This window comes from Rhinoraja longicauda, chromosome 26, assembly GCF_053455715.1.
Source record: "Rhinoraja longicauda isolate Sanriku21f chromosome 26, sRhiLon1.1, whole genome shotgun sequence".
Classification (NCBI taxonomy): Eukaryota; Metazoa; Chordata; class Chondrichthyes; order Rajiformes; family Arhynchobatidae; genus Rhinoraja; species Rhinoraja longicauda.
Window position 1 is genome coordinate 22,456,849 of NC_135978.1, and position 14,372 is coordinate 22,471,220.

Genomic DNA, 14,372 nt, shown 5'->3' on the forward strand with positions numbered 1-14,372 from the left:
TTTGATCATCTGTAGGAAATATCCTTTTGAGTGTATCAGTTCTAGGAAAATAATCCCAGAGTCATAAAGGCATACAGCATGGGAGCAGGCTCTATGACCCAACTCGCCTACGCCAACCAAGATGCCCATCCATATCTCTGTGTGAAAAAGGTTGCCCCTAAGTTTCCTATTAAATATTATTCTTCTCACCTTAACCTATGCCCTCTCGTTGCTGATTCCCCAATCATGGGAAAAAGATAGTGAGCATTCATCCTATTTATGCCCCTCATGACTTTATGCAACTCTATCTGATCACCTTTTGTGGATAGAATTAGAGGCTATTTTCTAGAAGAGGCCCACTGTTGATTTATAAAAGTTTACCATAACTTCCTAACTTTCATATTCCATGTTACTGTTCAAGCACACTAGAATGCTTTTTAAACTGCTTTTTCAACTTCTCCAGCTACTTTAATTGATTTATTTATTTGAAGTCCAGATCTCTGAGCTTTAAACTGCTATAGAATTCCATCATTTAATTTATATTGCCCTGAATACATCTTATCGGCTTACTGAGGGAGTGCTGCCGTGTTGTTCAGCTGAAATATTTAACAGCTATTGTTTGTTCCCATCGTTCACGTTAATTTGGAAAAATGCCGTGCCACTACTAAAGAAGAACTAGTTGTTCTCTTGGCATCCTTTGAATCATTGATTCTTTAAAACTAATGCCTAAAACAAATTAACTAAGCATTTAGAGAGAAGAAACTGCAGATGTTGGTTTACAAGGACACAAAGAGCTGGACTAACTCAGCAAGTTATGGAGGCAGCATCTTTGGAGAACATGGGAGGGTCCCAACCAAAACCTCGCCTATCTATGTTCTCCAGAAATGCTGTCTGAGTGGAGTTACTCCAGCATGTTGTATCTTTTCTTTTTAACTAAACATTTATCTCCTTTGCACGGTGTATTATTTTTGCTTTGTGCATGTCAGGCTCAATTTATGCACCTAGCAGAGACCACAGTAAATAACTATTTTGGTTTGCAATGTTTTGGAAGATGTGATAATGTGCTATATTAATTAGCAGGTGTTAGTGAACATGCATAGTTCCTCATTTCCTATTTTTTTGTTACATTGCTAGAATTGCGCTATTGTGATATGTATTTGATCCACTTTCACTAAATAACCAAATCCATAGAAGAAATCTTATTTATCTTCAATGTTGTGTGTAGTACTGTGTTGCATGTGTGCACAATTAAATTCTGATGGGTGCACAGAGAGAGGGAGAGGATTTAAGCGAGTCCATCTGTTGACCACAACTGTTCTCCCCATTACAACAAAGTTGCGTTTGCTTCAATTAATGAGTTCCTTAAACACAATGGAATGCTAGGTTAGGAGATGGAAGTACAATTTTAGGAATGATTCATAATGTTTTTTCGTGCTTGAGGTAGAGCAAAGTAAATGTAACATGCAAGTAAATATCAAGTGTGAAATCAAATTGATCAAAGTTTCTGTGTGTCACTTCCTATTGAAACACATGGAATGAGGGAGGAAGGCTACAGAGGACGTTGGAGGTCTAGACTTCAACCATGATCTGCTGTTTGTTTGCTGCTGTTTTATGTTTTGCAATGATTTAATCCAAATCGTTTCCTTTCTGAAATTTTAGTGGTACACACAGATAACCAGAACTCAGTAGAGAAACATTTCATTGCCGTTTAAATTGATTCTACATTAAATACGGAAGTGACTTCAGTGCATTATCTGTTTCACGTAATGCAGAATGAAAATCTGGTATTTATTTTAGGCTTTCCCAGATGTTTCTAACCTATATTAAACAAAAGGAATAACTGATCTCAATCAAAGCAGACTTCTTGTAGCCTTTCCACACACTCCCTTATATTCAGATCTCTTCCCTCTTTGATGGCATGTTCATTGAAATGTGGGAGGGTGATTTGTTTAAATAAAACTATCAAATAGATTCTACATTAATGATAAATGCCGCAGCAGATATAGACAAACGTACATTTTGTCATCTTATTTGTATTACTTGCAGCAAAATGAATTAGACCTTTTTGGGGGGAATTTTTTTCTTGCATCTGTTTTTAATTCTGCTTTTCTTTCTTTTATTTTTGTTTTGATGTCTTTCTTCCCTGACTATTTGCCTTTTTCTCCCCTCTCACTTAATCTCTTTGGTAAAACACTCACTTCAGTCAGAGATTTGTTTGCTTGATACTAGCAAAGGCATTGTAAACAAAATGCTAAAATTTTAAAGGTGAGCACAACAATGGGACACACCTAAGGTTGAAAGCAAATAAATCTTTGAAGTGGCAGGACAAGGTAAGACTTGTCAAGAAGACATAGGGGGTCCTTCACTTTATAAAAATAGCCAGAAAGTACAAAAGTAAGGAAGGTATGCTGAGCTTTTTCAAATAACTGGTTTGATTTTTTTTGTAAACTCCCTTCTGGACACCAACTGTAGGAAGGACTTCATGGTCTTGGAGAAGTCGCAGAGGTGATTTACTAGAATGAATGAATAAGGTTACGTGAAGGGACTAAAGAATTATTCTGAGCAGAAAAGATCAATCGGAGGTTTAATTACAGATCTTTCTGTCATTAATGTTTTGATGCATTAAATTAAAAGAAACTTTTTCTTGGTATTGGGTTGATAACAGAAAAGTGATGAGGGGATCTTTTTCCTTGGCCTTTTGTGGTGTGAAATACCCTGATGGGGAAGTGGTGGTTTAAATTCAGTAGTAACTTTCAAGAGTAAAATGGTTACTTTAAAGGAAATACTTCCCAAGGCTGCAGGGAAAGAACATGAGAGCAAATACTCTTCGGATTGCTCTTTCTAAGGCTGGGAGAAGCTAAATGGAGTGAAAGATCGCACTTGTGGTAAATGATTCTTCCAGTTTCACTCCAAATTTTTTTGTGAATAGTTAATTTAACTTGCTAGTTAACAGGCAACCAGAATCTCTCATGATCACCAGAGCTGATCTGAATTAAGGAGGGATTCCAATTAAATTGACCTCATTCAAATATATTTTAAAATCTTAAAATTTGTTCCACACTGATTTCTAGGAAAATCTGGTCATTTACAGAATAGCAAAAGTGTTGCCACCAAACATGGCTGGCACAGCTTGATCAGGTCCTCCTTCATCATTTTGCAGTGACAATGACCATTGTACAACCATCCATAGTATATTTTGCAATCACATATTAGTTGAAAGTGAATGCATCTCTAAGCTCCTTCCTCCACTTTATAAAATATGGGCAAGTAAAATTGTGACTTCAATGGGTTGTGTGTTTTCTTATAAAATTAATTGTGCTAACATTCAATCAGTTTATTGTGTTTTCATCTTGGAATCAAATAAAGATGCACAAGCCACTCCACAGACTTGAGCATATAATCATGGCTGGCACTTGGACAAAACTGAGGAAGAGCTCAAAAGCAATTGAGCTTGATAATGACTTGTTGTTGTGAGTGACCTTCAAGCGCCAAGTTGGCAAGTATGGCAATGTGCCACGCCATATTGGTAAGAGCTTTAGTATAGGTCAGCTGAAAGTGTGCAGAGCAAGAAGATTATGATGTCATGCAGGAAGCACTGCTGATTTGATGCAGGTGCTGCCATTTTGTTGTGACATGCCCCAGATAATCTATGACTGATTGAATGCCTTAACAGCGGGAATAAACCGCCTCCCAGTGTTTTTTTAGAGGGATCCCTGCTCTTAATATCAGCTAGATGTTGGTTGATTTTGTCTGGCTGTTGTCACAATCCTAGAAGTGGTTAATACTTTCCTGTGGTGCTTTCTGTAACAAATTTACATGGGGATAATGTGGCTGGAAAGCTTTTTTGCTGCGTTCAAAGTTTCTGCATCAGCCAGTTGCTACTTGTCTTGGCATTTCCCTTGGAATACATCACAACTGTGAGAATGGGCAGAGAGCAGAATGTAAAGGAAAAGCTCTTAGTCATTGTGGAGGGGGAGGAGGAGGAGGAAGCCATCGGAGGCCATAACAGTCCAGGTCATTCAAGGTACAGTTGCCCCATCTGAAGATTAGTGAGGTGCTGTGTGCAGATAAGTAAGGATATACTGAAATCTGGATCCTAGAACTGGGCAAGGACATGCTTATTCTTCCTAGAGTAACATAGCACGGAAACAGGCCCTTCAGCTTTCCCCCTCCCCGAACCCACGACCACCAATGTACCCTAATCCTACACTCATTCTGTTTTATTCTCTTGATGTTCACAATCGATAAGCCAATTAGCCTCCCAAACTGCATGTCTTTGGTTTGTGTGAGGGAACTGGAGCACCTGGAAGGAAACCATCCAAGCACAGAGATCATTTGTAAACTCCACGTAGATTGCATCCTATGTCAGGATTGATCGCAACTCACTGGAGTTGTGAGGCAGTGGTTCTACCAGCTGTGCCACCAAACAGTTTTTTTTATCCTATTCTTCTTCATACACAGTGCTTTGACTCGTTTCCACTCTGCTTGTGTGAGTTCAATGGGGAATCCTAGACTCTTTATCAAGTGGGGGCAGGAAGCACCGGTGGGACAGGTGGATGATACCTCCCACTACACATACAGGACTTCTATGTGCTTTTGATGCATGGACTTGAGATTCTCAATACCTTCCCCACTTCTAGTGCTTCAAGACCAGGGATCCTTAGAGCCAGTGGTGAATTGCATTTTTAAGGAGACGTTTGGCACATTCTTGAATCTTTTTCTGTCTCATGGCAGAGGTTAGAATAGAATCTAGATTTTGGGAATTTGGTGTTAAACATGTAAGTGATGTGGCCTGAAAGTGACCGATGCTGCTTTAGTTATTATTCAGATAGATTTGTGGAATTTTGTAAAGACTATCAAAGCGACCACGCGACTTTTAAGTTTGGTCATGAAGTAATAAAGCTTTTGATAATTGAGTGCCTACTGTTGTGCAAAGGAGATATTTGTGGTTCACAATTTAAAGATGGCTTGCTTTCTTTTTTTGCCAGAGATGCACAGAGTGTACCTGCAGCTTTGTTTGCATTCTCGGCTTCCCTGCGGTATAGAGCATTACTGACTCTGCATGTTGCTATAAAGGCATACATTTCAAGGCTGACACGGACCTAAAATGAGAGGGCTTCCACTCCTTTAACATCCAGTTGGTTTTTGACCGTATGAGGAAATTTATGCAGGTCATACTGTCATCTGGACAGCAGTTAGTATCCCTTCATTGTACAGTATTCCACCATGCTAAGTGCATTTACACTACGATCTGTTGCTTTGACTGCAGTGCAACCCATACATGTATGAGCAGATTATGAGACTACACTGTTCATGATTCCTTCCTCAATGTTTGCCGATGCCTTCTTTAGAAAAAAAACTTATCTCTCGGCTGAGAATTTTCATTGAAATGAATGGGGTATTTAATCCTCTGCCAGATTTCATTGGTGAATGATAGAAGATGTGGATTGACTGATGTAATGTGGGGAATTCAGCAATACAAAGCCTGCTGGTTGGACTTCATGTGGAATCCAGTGGCAGAAGATGTGCCAATATTTGTTAATCAAATGTCATGAACTTACTTTGGATCAGCACGTCTTATACGGATTGAGCGCTAGCGATTCCCTTTGGAATTGTTCTCCGGATCTGTTGCCACTATGGTCTCTCTTGTCTGAATGTGCCTACCTACACGTGTGAGAGTATGTAGGGTGTGTGTGAAATGACTTCCCATATTTCCTTGATTAAAATGCTGTGGTTCTCTAAGAGCATGTTTACTGAATAAATATTTGGAAATTTCCACTGACATTTAGGAGTTGTGATTGCATGTAGACACCACAATTCCTCAGAGCTTTCTGTGTCGTGAGAGCTTTTTTTGTAACTACTCACTTGTTTTTACAAACTGTCTGTGTTTATAGAAACTGGGATGATTTTTTTTTTCAAAATGTGAATAATTGTAATTTATTTTGAGAAAGTAATCTTATAAAGAAAGTAATCTTATAATGACTAAGTCTTAGCTGCCATCTTGAATTTATCCAGAAATTAAACAATGCAAATAATTTTCAACACGCTATGGTTGTAATTTTGCAGAATTGTTTGGGGAGCAAATTTTTTATGAAAACGAGTTTCACTGCACAATGAACTTGCACTAATTTCTTTCTGTTGGATTTAAATCTTCATACCTTATGAAATACCACTTTCTATTTATTTGAATTATACATGTTTCATTCCTGTTAATAGCAATTGCAGCTATTAATAGGAATGCATATCTTGATTTCCTGAATGTTTTCAATAACTGAGTCTCCACAGACCTCTTGGGCAGAGAATTCCAAAGATTCCTTAGATTCAGAAAGCAGAAATGTTTTCTCATCTCTAGCTGAATGGACGACTCCTTATTTATCAACTTTAGAATCAAGAGTGTTTATTTGTCATATGCAACGGATATGAACCGGAACAATGAAAGTCTTCCTTGCTTCATCTTTATTGGCACATTAAATGCAACAAATAAATGTACAATAAATCATCATTTATTCTCAAATCATGATAATGCAATAAACCAATGTAGAGCAACCAAAGTAGTGCAAAGTCCATAGTGGTCCATAGTAGGGTTGGGGTAAGGATTGTGCAGGGTGATTCAAGACCCTGATGATAAATGGAAGAAACTGTTCTTGAACCTGGAGGTAATGGTTCTCAGGCTGCTGTACCAGTTTATGAATGGTAACCGTGAGAATAGCCATGGATCTTTGATGTTTTTAGCTGGATTCTTAAGGTAGCAGATCCTTTAGATCCCTTCAACGGTGGGAGGAAGTATGCGTGATGGACCGGGCAATGTCCACTACTTTCTGTAGCCTCCATCTTTCTTGAATATTTGAATTGCTGAACTGGGCCATGATGCAACTACTCACGATGCTCTCTGCTGTACATTTGTAGAAATGTTGAAAGAGCCAAATCTTCTCAATGTTCTGAAGACGTGGAGGTGTTGGTGAGCTTTCTTTGGAGATTGCTTCAATGTGCCAAAACCAGGACTGATCATCAGAGCTATGTCTGCTCAGGAACTTGAAGCTGTTGATTCTCTCCAGTTCAATGCTGCTAATGAAGACAGGTGTATCGATTGTGGCCGATTCCTCCCAAAAGTCACAATCAACACTTTGGTCTTGCTAATGTTGGGAACGAGATTGTTGTTCTGGCACCACTCAAACAGATTATCGATCTCCCTCCTGTACTCTGACTCATCGTTGTCCAATATTTGTCTAATGATGGTGATATCATTGACAAATTTAAGGATGGCGTTGGAGCTGTCTTTGGCAACACAGTTATGGGCAGAAGAGAGGAGAGCAAGGGAACTGAGCCCTGAGGTGCCTCTGTGCTGATGGTCAGAGAGAAGGAGTTTTAGTGGCAACCTACTGACTGAGTCTGCTGATGAGGAAGTGGAGCATAAAATTGAATAGGGAGAAGCAGAGAACCAATCCCTTGAGTTTGACAATGAGTTTGGAAGGAATGATGGCATTGAACACCAAGCTATAATTGATGAACAACAGCCTGCCTACGCGTTCTTGCTGTCCAAGTGGTCCAGCACAGAGTGGTGAGCCAGTGAGATCACATCGGCTGTCGATCAGTTGTGGCGGTATAAAGTAGGTCCAGGTTGTTACTGAGGCATGAGTTGATTAATGGTATAACCAACTTCTTGAAACACTTCATTACATTGGATATGAGTGTTGCCAGTCACCAATCTTTGAGGCACGTCACTTTGCACTTCTTGGCCACAAGTATTAAGGATATCCTTTTAAAGTAGGTGGAGACCTATAAGGTGAGTGATTGAAAACGTCCATGAAAACTCTTGCCAGCCAGACTGGCCAGGTATTGAGAACATTGCCAGGTAGGCCATTAGGGCCAGCACATTCTGAGGCTTCACTCTCATGAAAGATCTTCAGACATCAGTCGGAGGCTGAGATCACAGGGTCGTCGGGTATTTTCGGGCACGAGCAGGTGCATTATCCCCATCAAATGAGCATAGATAGCATAGGGCTCATCCAGGAGTGATGTATCGTTGTCACGAGCTACTCTGTTTCACCTTGAAGGATATGATGCTGTGCTAGCCTTGTCACACTTGCCGAGCATCTATCTGAGACTCAAGTTGACTCACAGGTGTTGATTTGCATTCGCGATGGCCTTCTGGAGCTTGCATCTGGACTTCTTGTATGACTCTGGATTGCCAACTTGAACATTCTGTTCCTCAGTAAATTGAGGATCTTCTTGTTCATCCAAGGTTTCTGATTGGGAATACTCAGAAGGCATTGGTAGGATCTGAGTCCACAAAGTTCCTTGTGAAGTTGGTTACATCTATGGTGTATTTGTTCAAGTCCATTGCTGAGTCTTGAATATTGGCCAGCCCAATTAGTCGCCAAGATGTTTCTCTGCCTTCCTTGACCAGCTCGGTACAATCCTCTTCACTGGAGCTGTGTGCAATGGTTACTGTCTATATGCAGAAAGGAGAAGCACATCCAGGGAGTACAATTTTTCAAAGTGTAAGTGAGGATGGAGCGATAGGTGTCTCTGATGGTCTAGAATGTTTGATCCTCTGGGGCTGCAGGAAATGTGTTGATGGTAGTTTTGAAGTATCTTCTTCAATCTAGCCATTTTGAAGTTCTGGCAATGATGGAGAAGCAATTGGGGCTTGCAGTATGGTGTTTGTTGACCATGGTGTAGTTCTTCAAGTACTGGCTGAATTTTTCCTTGGGGCAAGTTATAGACTGAGGTCAAGACAATGGTGGTGAATTCCCTTGAAAGGTAGAAGAGATGGCATTTCACTCCCAGGAGGATGGAGCAAGAGTTGGATAAGATTGTTCAGTTTGAACACCACGAAGAGTCTACTATAAGGCAGATGCTGCCGTCTCTCCCATTTCCCGGAGGGGTGCGTTTGGAGAGCTGGGGATAAGCCATGTCTCTGTAAGACAGAGTACACAGCATTTCCTCATCTCTCTCTGGTAAAGCAATTTTGCCTTTAAGTCCTCAATCTTATTTTCTCGGGACTGTATATTGGGGGGACTATATATTTAACCTGTCATAAAATACCATAAAAATCGATATTTTTCAGAGCTCACTTTTCGCTCATCTAAACTGGTGGGTATAGGCCTTCTCTACTTAATCTCTTCTTGTACTCCAACCCGACATCGCAGGAATCCGTGCAGTGAATGTTTGCAGTACTCTTATTGAAAATATAACCTTCCTTGCATTGGGAGACTGGATCCATAAGCAGTGTTCCAGATCTGGTCTTAACAGTGCCTATATCAGCAGATTGAGCAAACTTGGGATCTGGCATTGATCTCTGTGGTGGCCCAGCATCCCGAAAATGACTTGCTTATTCCAACTCTGTTTTCTGCCTGTCCAACAAACCTCAGTCGTTGTCCTCCAATATCGTGTGCTGATTTAAATCTGATGTGTTTCGCATGGCACACATTGGCACTTCAAATAAACTGGTCCACTGAAATTGTGCATTTTGCCGGAACAGATAAGTTGTCTTACTAACTCTGATTAGGACTACCTGCCTTAAATAGTTACTGATTTGAGGGCTATCTTCTGCCAGGTGGAGAGAATTCAATTTCCTTAATGTTCTTTTGCTTGTTTCTTCTAGTTATTTTGATCCTTTGAATTACATTTTTTCTGCGTAACACTGTATATGCTGCAGGGATGTGCAGGGAATATGGAGCATATGGATGCACAGTCCATCTGGCTTTCTCAAATCCAGATGTTTACTCTGCAAGGTGAACAACTTTACAGACAAACTAAACAAATCTTAAAGGAAAGAAAATAATGCCAAAACAGTACACATCAGCTGTTTCTTTTGGAAGAAATATTAATCCATCATTAATCCTTTAACACCCCAATGAACATGTTTTTTCAATGTTTTTGTGCCTGGGGAATAATTATAATCGCAGCTAGGTCCTTTGCTGTGCTTTTTATGGAAATAAGGCAACAGGCATTGGAGGCTTTTCAGGCATTAATTGTTTAAAGCTGTTTGTTTGCAAGGTTAATGTCCCTCCTAGGTAAAATATTTTTCATGCTGCAGCTGACTCTATAGCTCTAAAATGCTTGCAGTGTTTCCATTTTCTCTTTCATACTTAGTCAACCCACCCCCAGCTAATTTATCTTTCCATTGCATGTTGCCATTTGATCTCTATGTATTTTGTTTTTGCTCTCTTTTTTTTGGTATGGACCACAGAAAAGAATGCCCTGTTTTCATTTTTTTGATTTTGGAAATATTTATATCATGACTTGATTACAGACTTAAGACTTGTAATTCCATTAACACACTTCCTGCCCCTAAACTGTATCTTCTTGTGACTAATGGACCAGAGTGGGTGGGTGGCAGATTGAGGGAGAGAGAACTGGCAGACACTGAAGCGATGACATGTGTGTTGATAAAAGTGCCTCTTTGTTCTGATTTTTTTTTCTCTCTGCTTTTATTCACAGATCTTCACAAAATTGATAATTTTGCTGAGAAAAGGCCGCTTCTTGGTGTGTGCAAAAGCACAGGATCAGCAGGGTGAGAGGAAACATGTTTGTCAAAAATGTAAACCAGATGCGGCATAGTGGGGGTGGGGGTGAGAGTGTGGAAAGAATTTGGCTTCTCCAGCAACAGCATTTCCACATTGGAGACTAAAATGTTCGTGACACCAATGTAGACTGCTGGTGCGGGCAGCAGTGCTAAACCATCAGCCCTCATGGTTGGTAAGACATGCCAGTGCCTGCAGTTTAATGCTGCTTTCTAGAAATCACACTCGCAAATGTTTAACAATTTTTGCAGGTGACGTAAAAGTAAGTGCTTCATTTTCTTTGGAACTCTTGCCCTGAATATCATCTTATTTTGAAATTTTAATTATCTTGAATAATTTCACAAATGAAGAGGAAGAGATAGGTGATGCTGAGGAAATGCTTTTTGAAATTAAAGTAATGTAATAGATAGGCCTATCTAGCCAATCAGTAAGATTGATTTCGTTCGATATTCATCTAAAACTTAGTCAGTAAGCATGGTGAATCCTCTGGTGTCAAGATTTCCAAGATTCGCAACCCTCTAAATAAACAGTTTTGACCAAGTCTCAAATGACAGACATCAAAAATGTAAAACTACATTTAATGCAAGTGAAATAACAAGTTCGATCCAAAATGGTTTCCAAAGTAATTAGACTAAAGGTACTGTGATTTTCGGCTGGGTTTGGGGAAACCTAGGTCCTAGCTCCTTCCAATTTTTGGTGTTGATTTAAATATAGGAAACAAGAATGTGATAATGAGATTGATAGGAGGAAGACAATTGTGGATATGTGGTATCATTGCATACTTACAGGTAAATAGCAAAGTGTCAAATGGACAACATTATTGAGTTGGTATATTTGGGAATGACAAATATATAAAGACTACACATTATCTGGTCAAGTGCCAATGCACAGATCCCTTTAGAGAACAGCTCAAGTAGATATGATAGTCACACAAACAAAATAACGTGCTTGTTTCCCCATGACATAGAGAGTAAGGCCAGAGAGTGTACAAAAAATGAGTTACGCTACAACTGGAGTTCCATGTATAGATATGTTCGGTGTGTTACAGAAAGACATGAGTGCACTAGGAAGATTCAAAAGATTTACAAACGTGTTGTCAGGATTGGGCAACTTTAGCTATTGGATAACCTATGATAGTATTGCACAGAATGTCGGAGGTTGAGGATTTGATTAGTATGTAGAAAGTAAAGGAATAGAATTGAGAGGGAAGGGCAATAACCACTGACACACATTTAAAGTGATTTATTAAAGGATTGGAGGAGAGTTGAAAAACTTTACACTCGGAGGGTGGTGGGGATTTGAAGCTTGAAAGCGTGACAGTGTGGCAATCATGATATTTAAAAAATCTTTTGGCTGCATGCTTGAAGTGGCATAATTCACAAATTACAAACCAAGGTGGGATTGCCTTGCATAACTCGCTTTCAGTGACATGGGTACTTCAAGTTGTGCTGTAGTTTTCAATAATTCTCTTTTGATCATTTTATGAGGTGACACAAATGTTGAGTTAATGTTATCAAATCTTGAAAAATACAGTTCATTTTTATTATATTCCAGTCATAGTTTTATAGTGGTATGTGATTTTTTGTAGCCATCTGATGTTAGTGAATGCATTTGTTCATCAGGTGAAGCAGATTTAGATTGGGCTCATAAATAATGGCCTACAATTTTTGCAGACCCTTAAAAATGTGTTGGACGAGCTCAGTTGGCAAGAACAAATACCAGATCATATCAAATCTCACCGATGACTGAGGCCTAAGAAAGGGAGACAGGGTTTGCACACTTTTAAACTTAAATATACCATTATTGATGATTGGTGCCCGATGATTGGTCTGGACATGATGGGCTGAAGGGCCTATTTTTGCGCTGTATGACTCTAACACTGTCTAACAAAATGCAGGTGGCCCAGGGCAAAGCATCCTTGAAACTTCAATGCTGTAGTGGGGGGAAAAAATGGGAGTTTGGCCATCAGCTTTGTGTGAAGGAAGCCATTCCCTATCTTGGAGTTGCATAATATTGTCTCGAATCTACCTCATTTTAAACTCAAAATAAATTCTTGAATCACAACTGAGAATGAGGAAAGGTGAAATAGGTAGTAATCTCTAGTAAACAGTACAAAGAAAAGTGAGCGATTATATTTTGATGATTTTTTAAAATGATAAATTATTATGTCACACTTACAAATCCTTACACCACTGTTATTGAACAGTGCAGTACAAGAAGTGGCCCATCAGCCCACAATGCCTGTGCCAGACATGATGCCAAGAGAAACAAATCTCATCTGCCTGCACATATCATATCATATCAATAGACAATAGACAATAGGTGCAGGAGTAGGCCATTCAGCCCTTCGAGCCAGCACCGCCATTCAATGCGATCATGGCTGATCACTCTCAATCAGTACCCCGCTCCTGCCTTCTCCCCATACCCCCTCACTCCGCTATCCTTAAGAGCTCTATCCAGCTCTCTCTTGAAAGCATCCAACGAACTGGCCTCCACTGCCTTCTGAGGCAGAGAATTCCACACCTTCACCACCCTCTGACTGAAAAAGTTCTTCCTCATCTCCGTTCTAAATGGCCTACCCCTTATTCTCAAACTGTGGCCCCTTGTTCTGGACTCCCCCAACATTGGGAACATGTTATCTGCCTCTAATGTGTCCAATCCCCTAATTATCTTATATGTTTCAATAAGATCCCCCCTCATCCTTCTAAATTCCAGTGTATACAAGCCCAATCGCTCCAGCCTTTCAACATACGACAGTCCCGCCATTCCGGGAATTAACCTAGTGAACCTACGCTGCACGCCCTCCATAGCAAGAATATCCTTCCTCAAATTTGGAGACCAAAACTGCACACAGTACTCCAGGTGCGGTCTCACCAGGGCCCGGTACAACTGTAGAAGGACCTCTTTGCTCCTATACTCAACTCCTCTTGTTACGAAGGCCAACATTCCATTGGCTTTCTTCACTGCCTGCTGAACCTGCATGCTTCCTTTCATTGACTGATGCACTAGGACACCCAGATCTCGTTGAACTCCCCCTCCTCCTAACTTGACACCATTCAGATAATAATCTGCCTTTCTATTCTTACTTCCAAAGTGAATAACCTCACACTTACCTACATTAAACTGCATCTGCCATGTATCCGCCCACTCACACAACCTGTCCAAGTCACCCTGCAGCGTTATTGCATCTTCCTCACAATTCACACTACCCCCCAACTTAGTATCATCTGCAAATTTGCTAATGGTACTTTTAATCCCTTCGTCTAAGTCATTAATGTATATCGTAAATAGCTGGGGTCCCAGCACCGAACCTTGCGGTACCCCACTGGTCACTGCCTGCCATTCCGAAAGGGACCCATTTATCCCCACTCTTTGCTTTCTGTCTGTCAACCAATTTTCTATCCATGTCAGTACCCTACCCCCAATACCATGTGCCCTAATTTTGCCCACTAATCTCCTATGTGGGACCTTGTCGAAGGCTTTCTGAAAGTCGAGGTACACCACATCCACTGACTCTCCCTTGTCAATTTTCCTAGTTACATCCTCAAAAAATTCCAGTAGATTTGTCAAGCATGATTTCCCCTTCGTAAATCCATGCTGACTCGGAATGATCCCGTTACTGCTATCCAAATGCTCAGCAATTTCGTCTTTTATAATTGACTCCAGCATCTTCCCCACCACTGATGTCAGACTAACTGGTCTATAATTACCCGTTTTCTCTCTCCCTCCTTTCTTAAAAAGTGGGATAACATTTGCTATCCTCCAATCCACAGGAACTGATCCTGAATCTATACAGCGCGGAAACAGGCCTTTTCGGCCCACCAAGTCCGCGCCGCCCAGCGTTCCCCGCACATTAACACTATC

At 40.4% G+C, this 14,372-nt stretch overlaps 1 protein-coding gene across 6 annotated transcripts in view; it reads left to right on the forward strand.

Annotated features, from left to right (window-relative positions):
- bcas3 (BCAS3 microtubule associated cell migration factor) overlaps window positions 1–14,372 on the forward strand; it is a 681,054-nt gene that overhangs the window by 78,306 nt on the left and 588,376 nt on the right. For all 6 annotated transcript variants that reach the window (XM_078422068.1, XM_078422067.1, XM_078422074.1 and 3 more), the window contains exon 7: window positions 10,426–10,498. In XM_078422068.1, coding sequence (XP_078278194.1) covers window positions 10,426–10,498 — 73 coding nt within the window. The remainder of the gene's footprint in view (window positions 1–10,425; window positions 10,499–14,372) is intronic.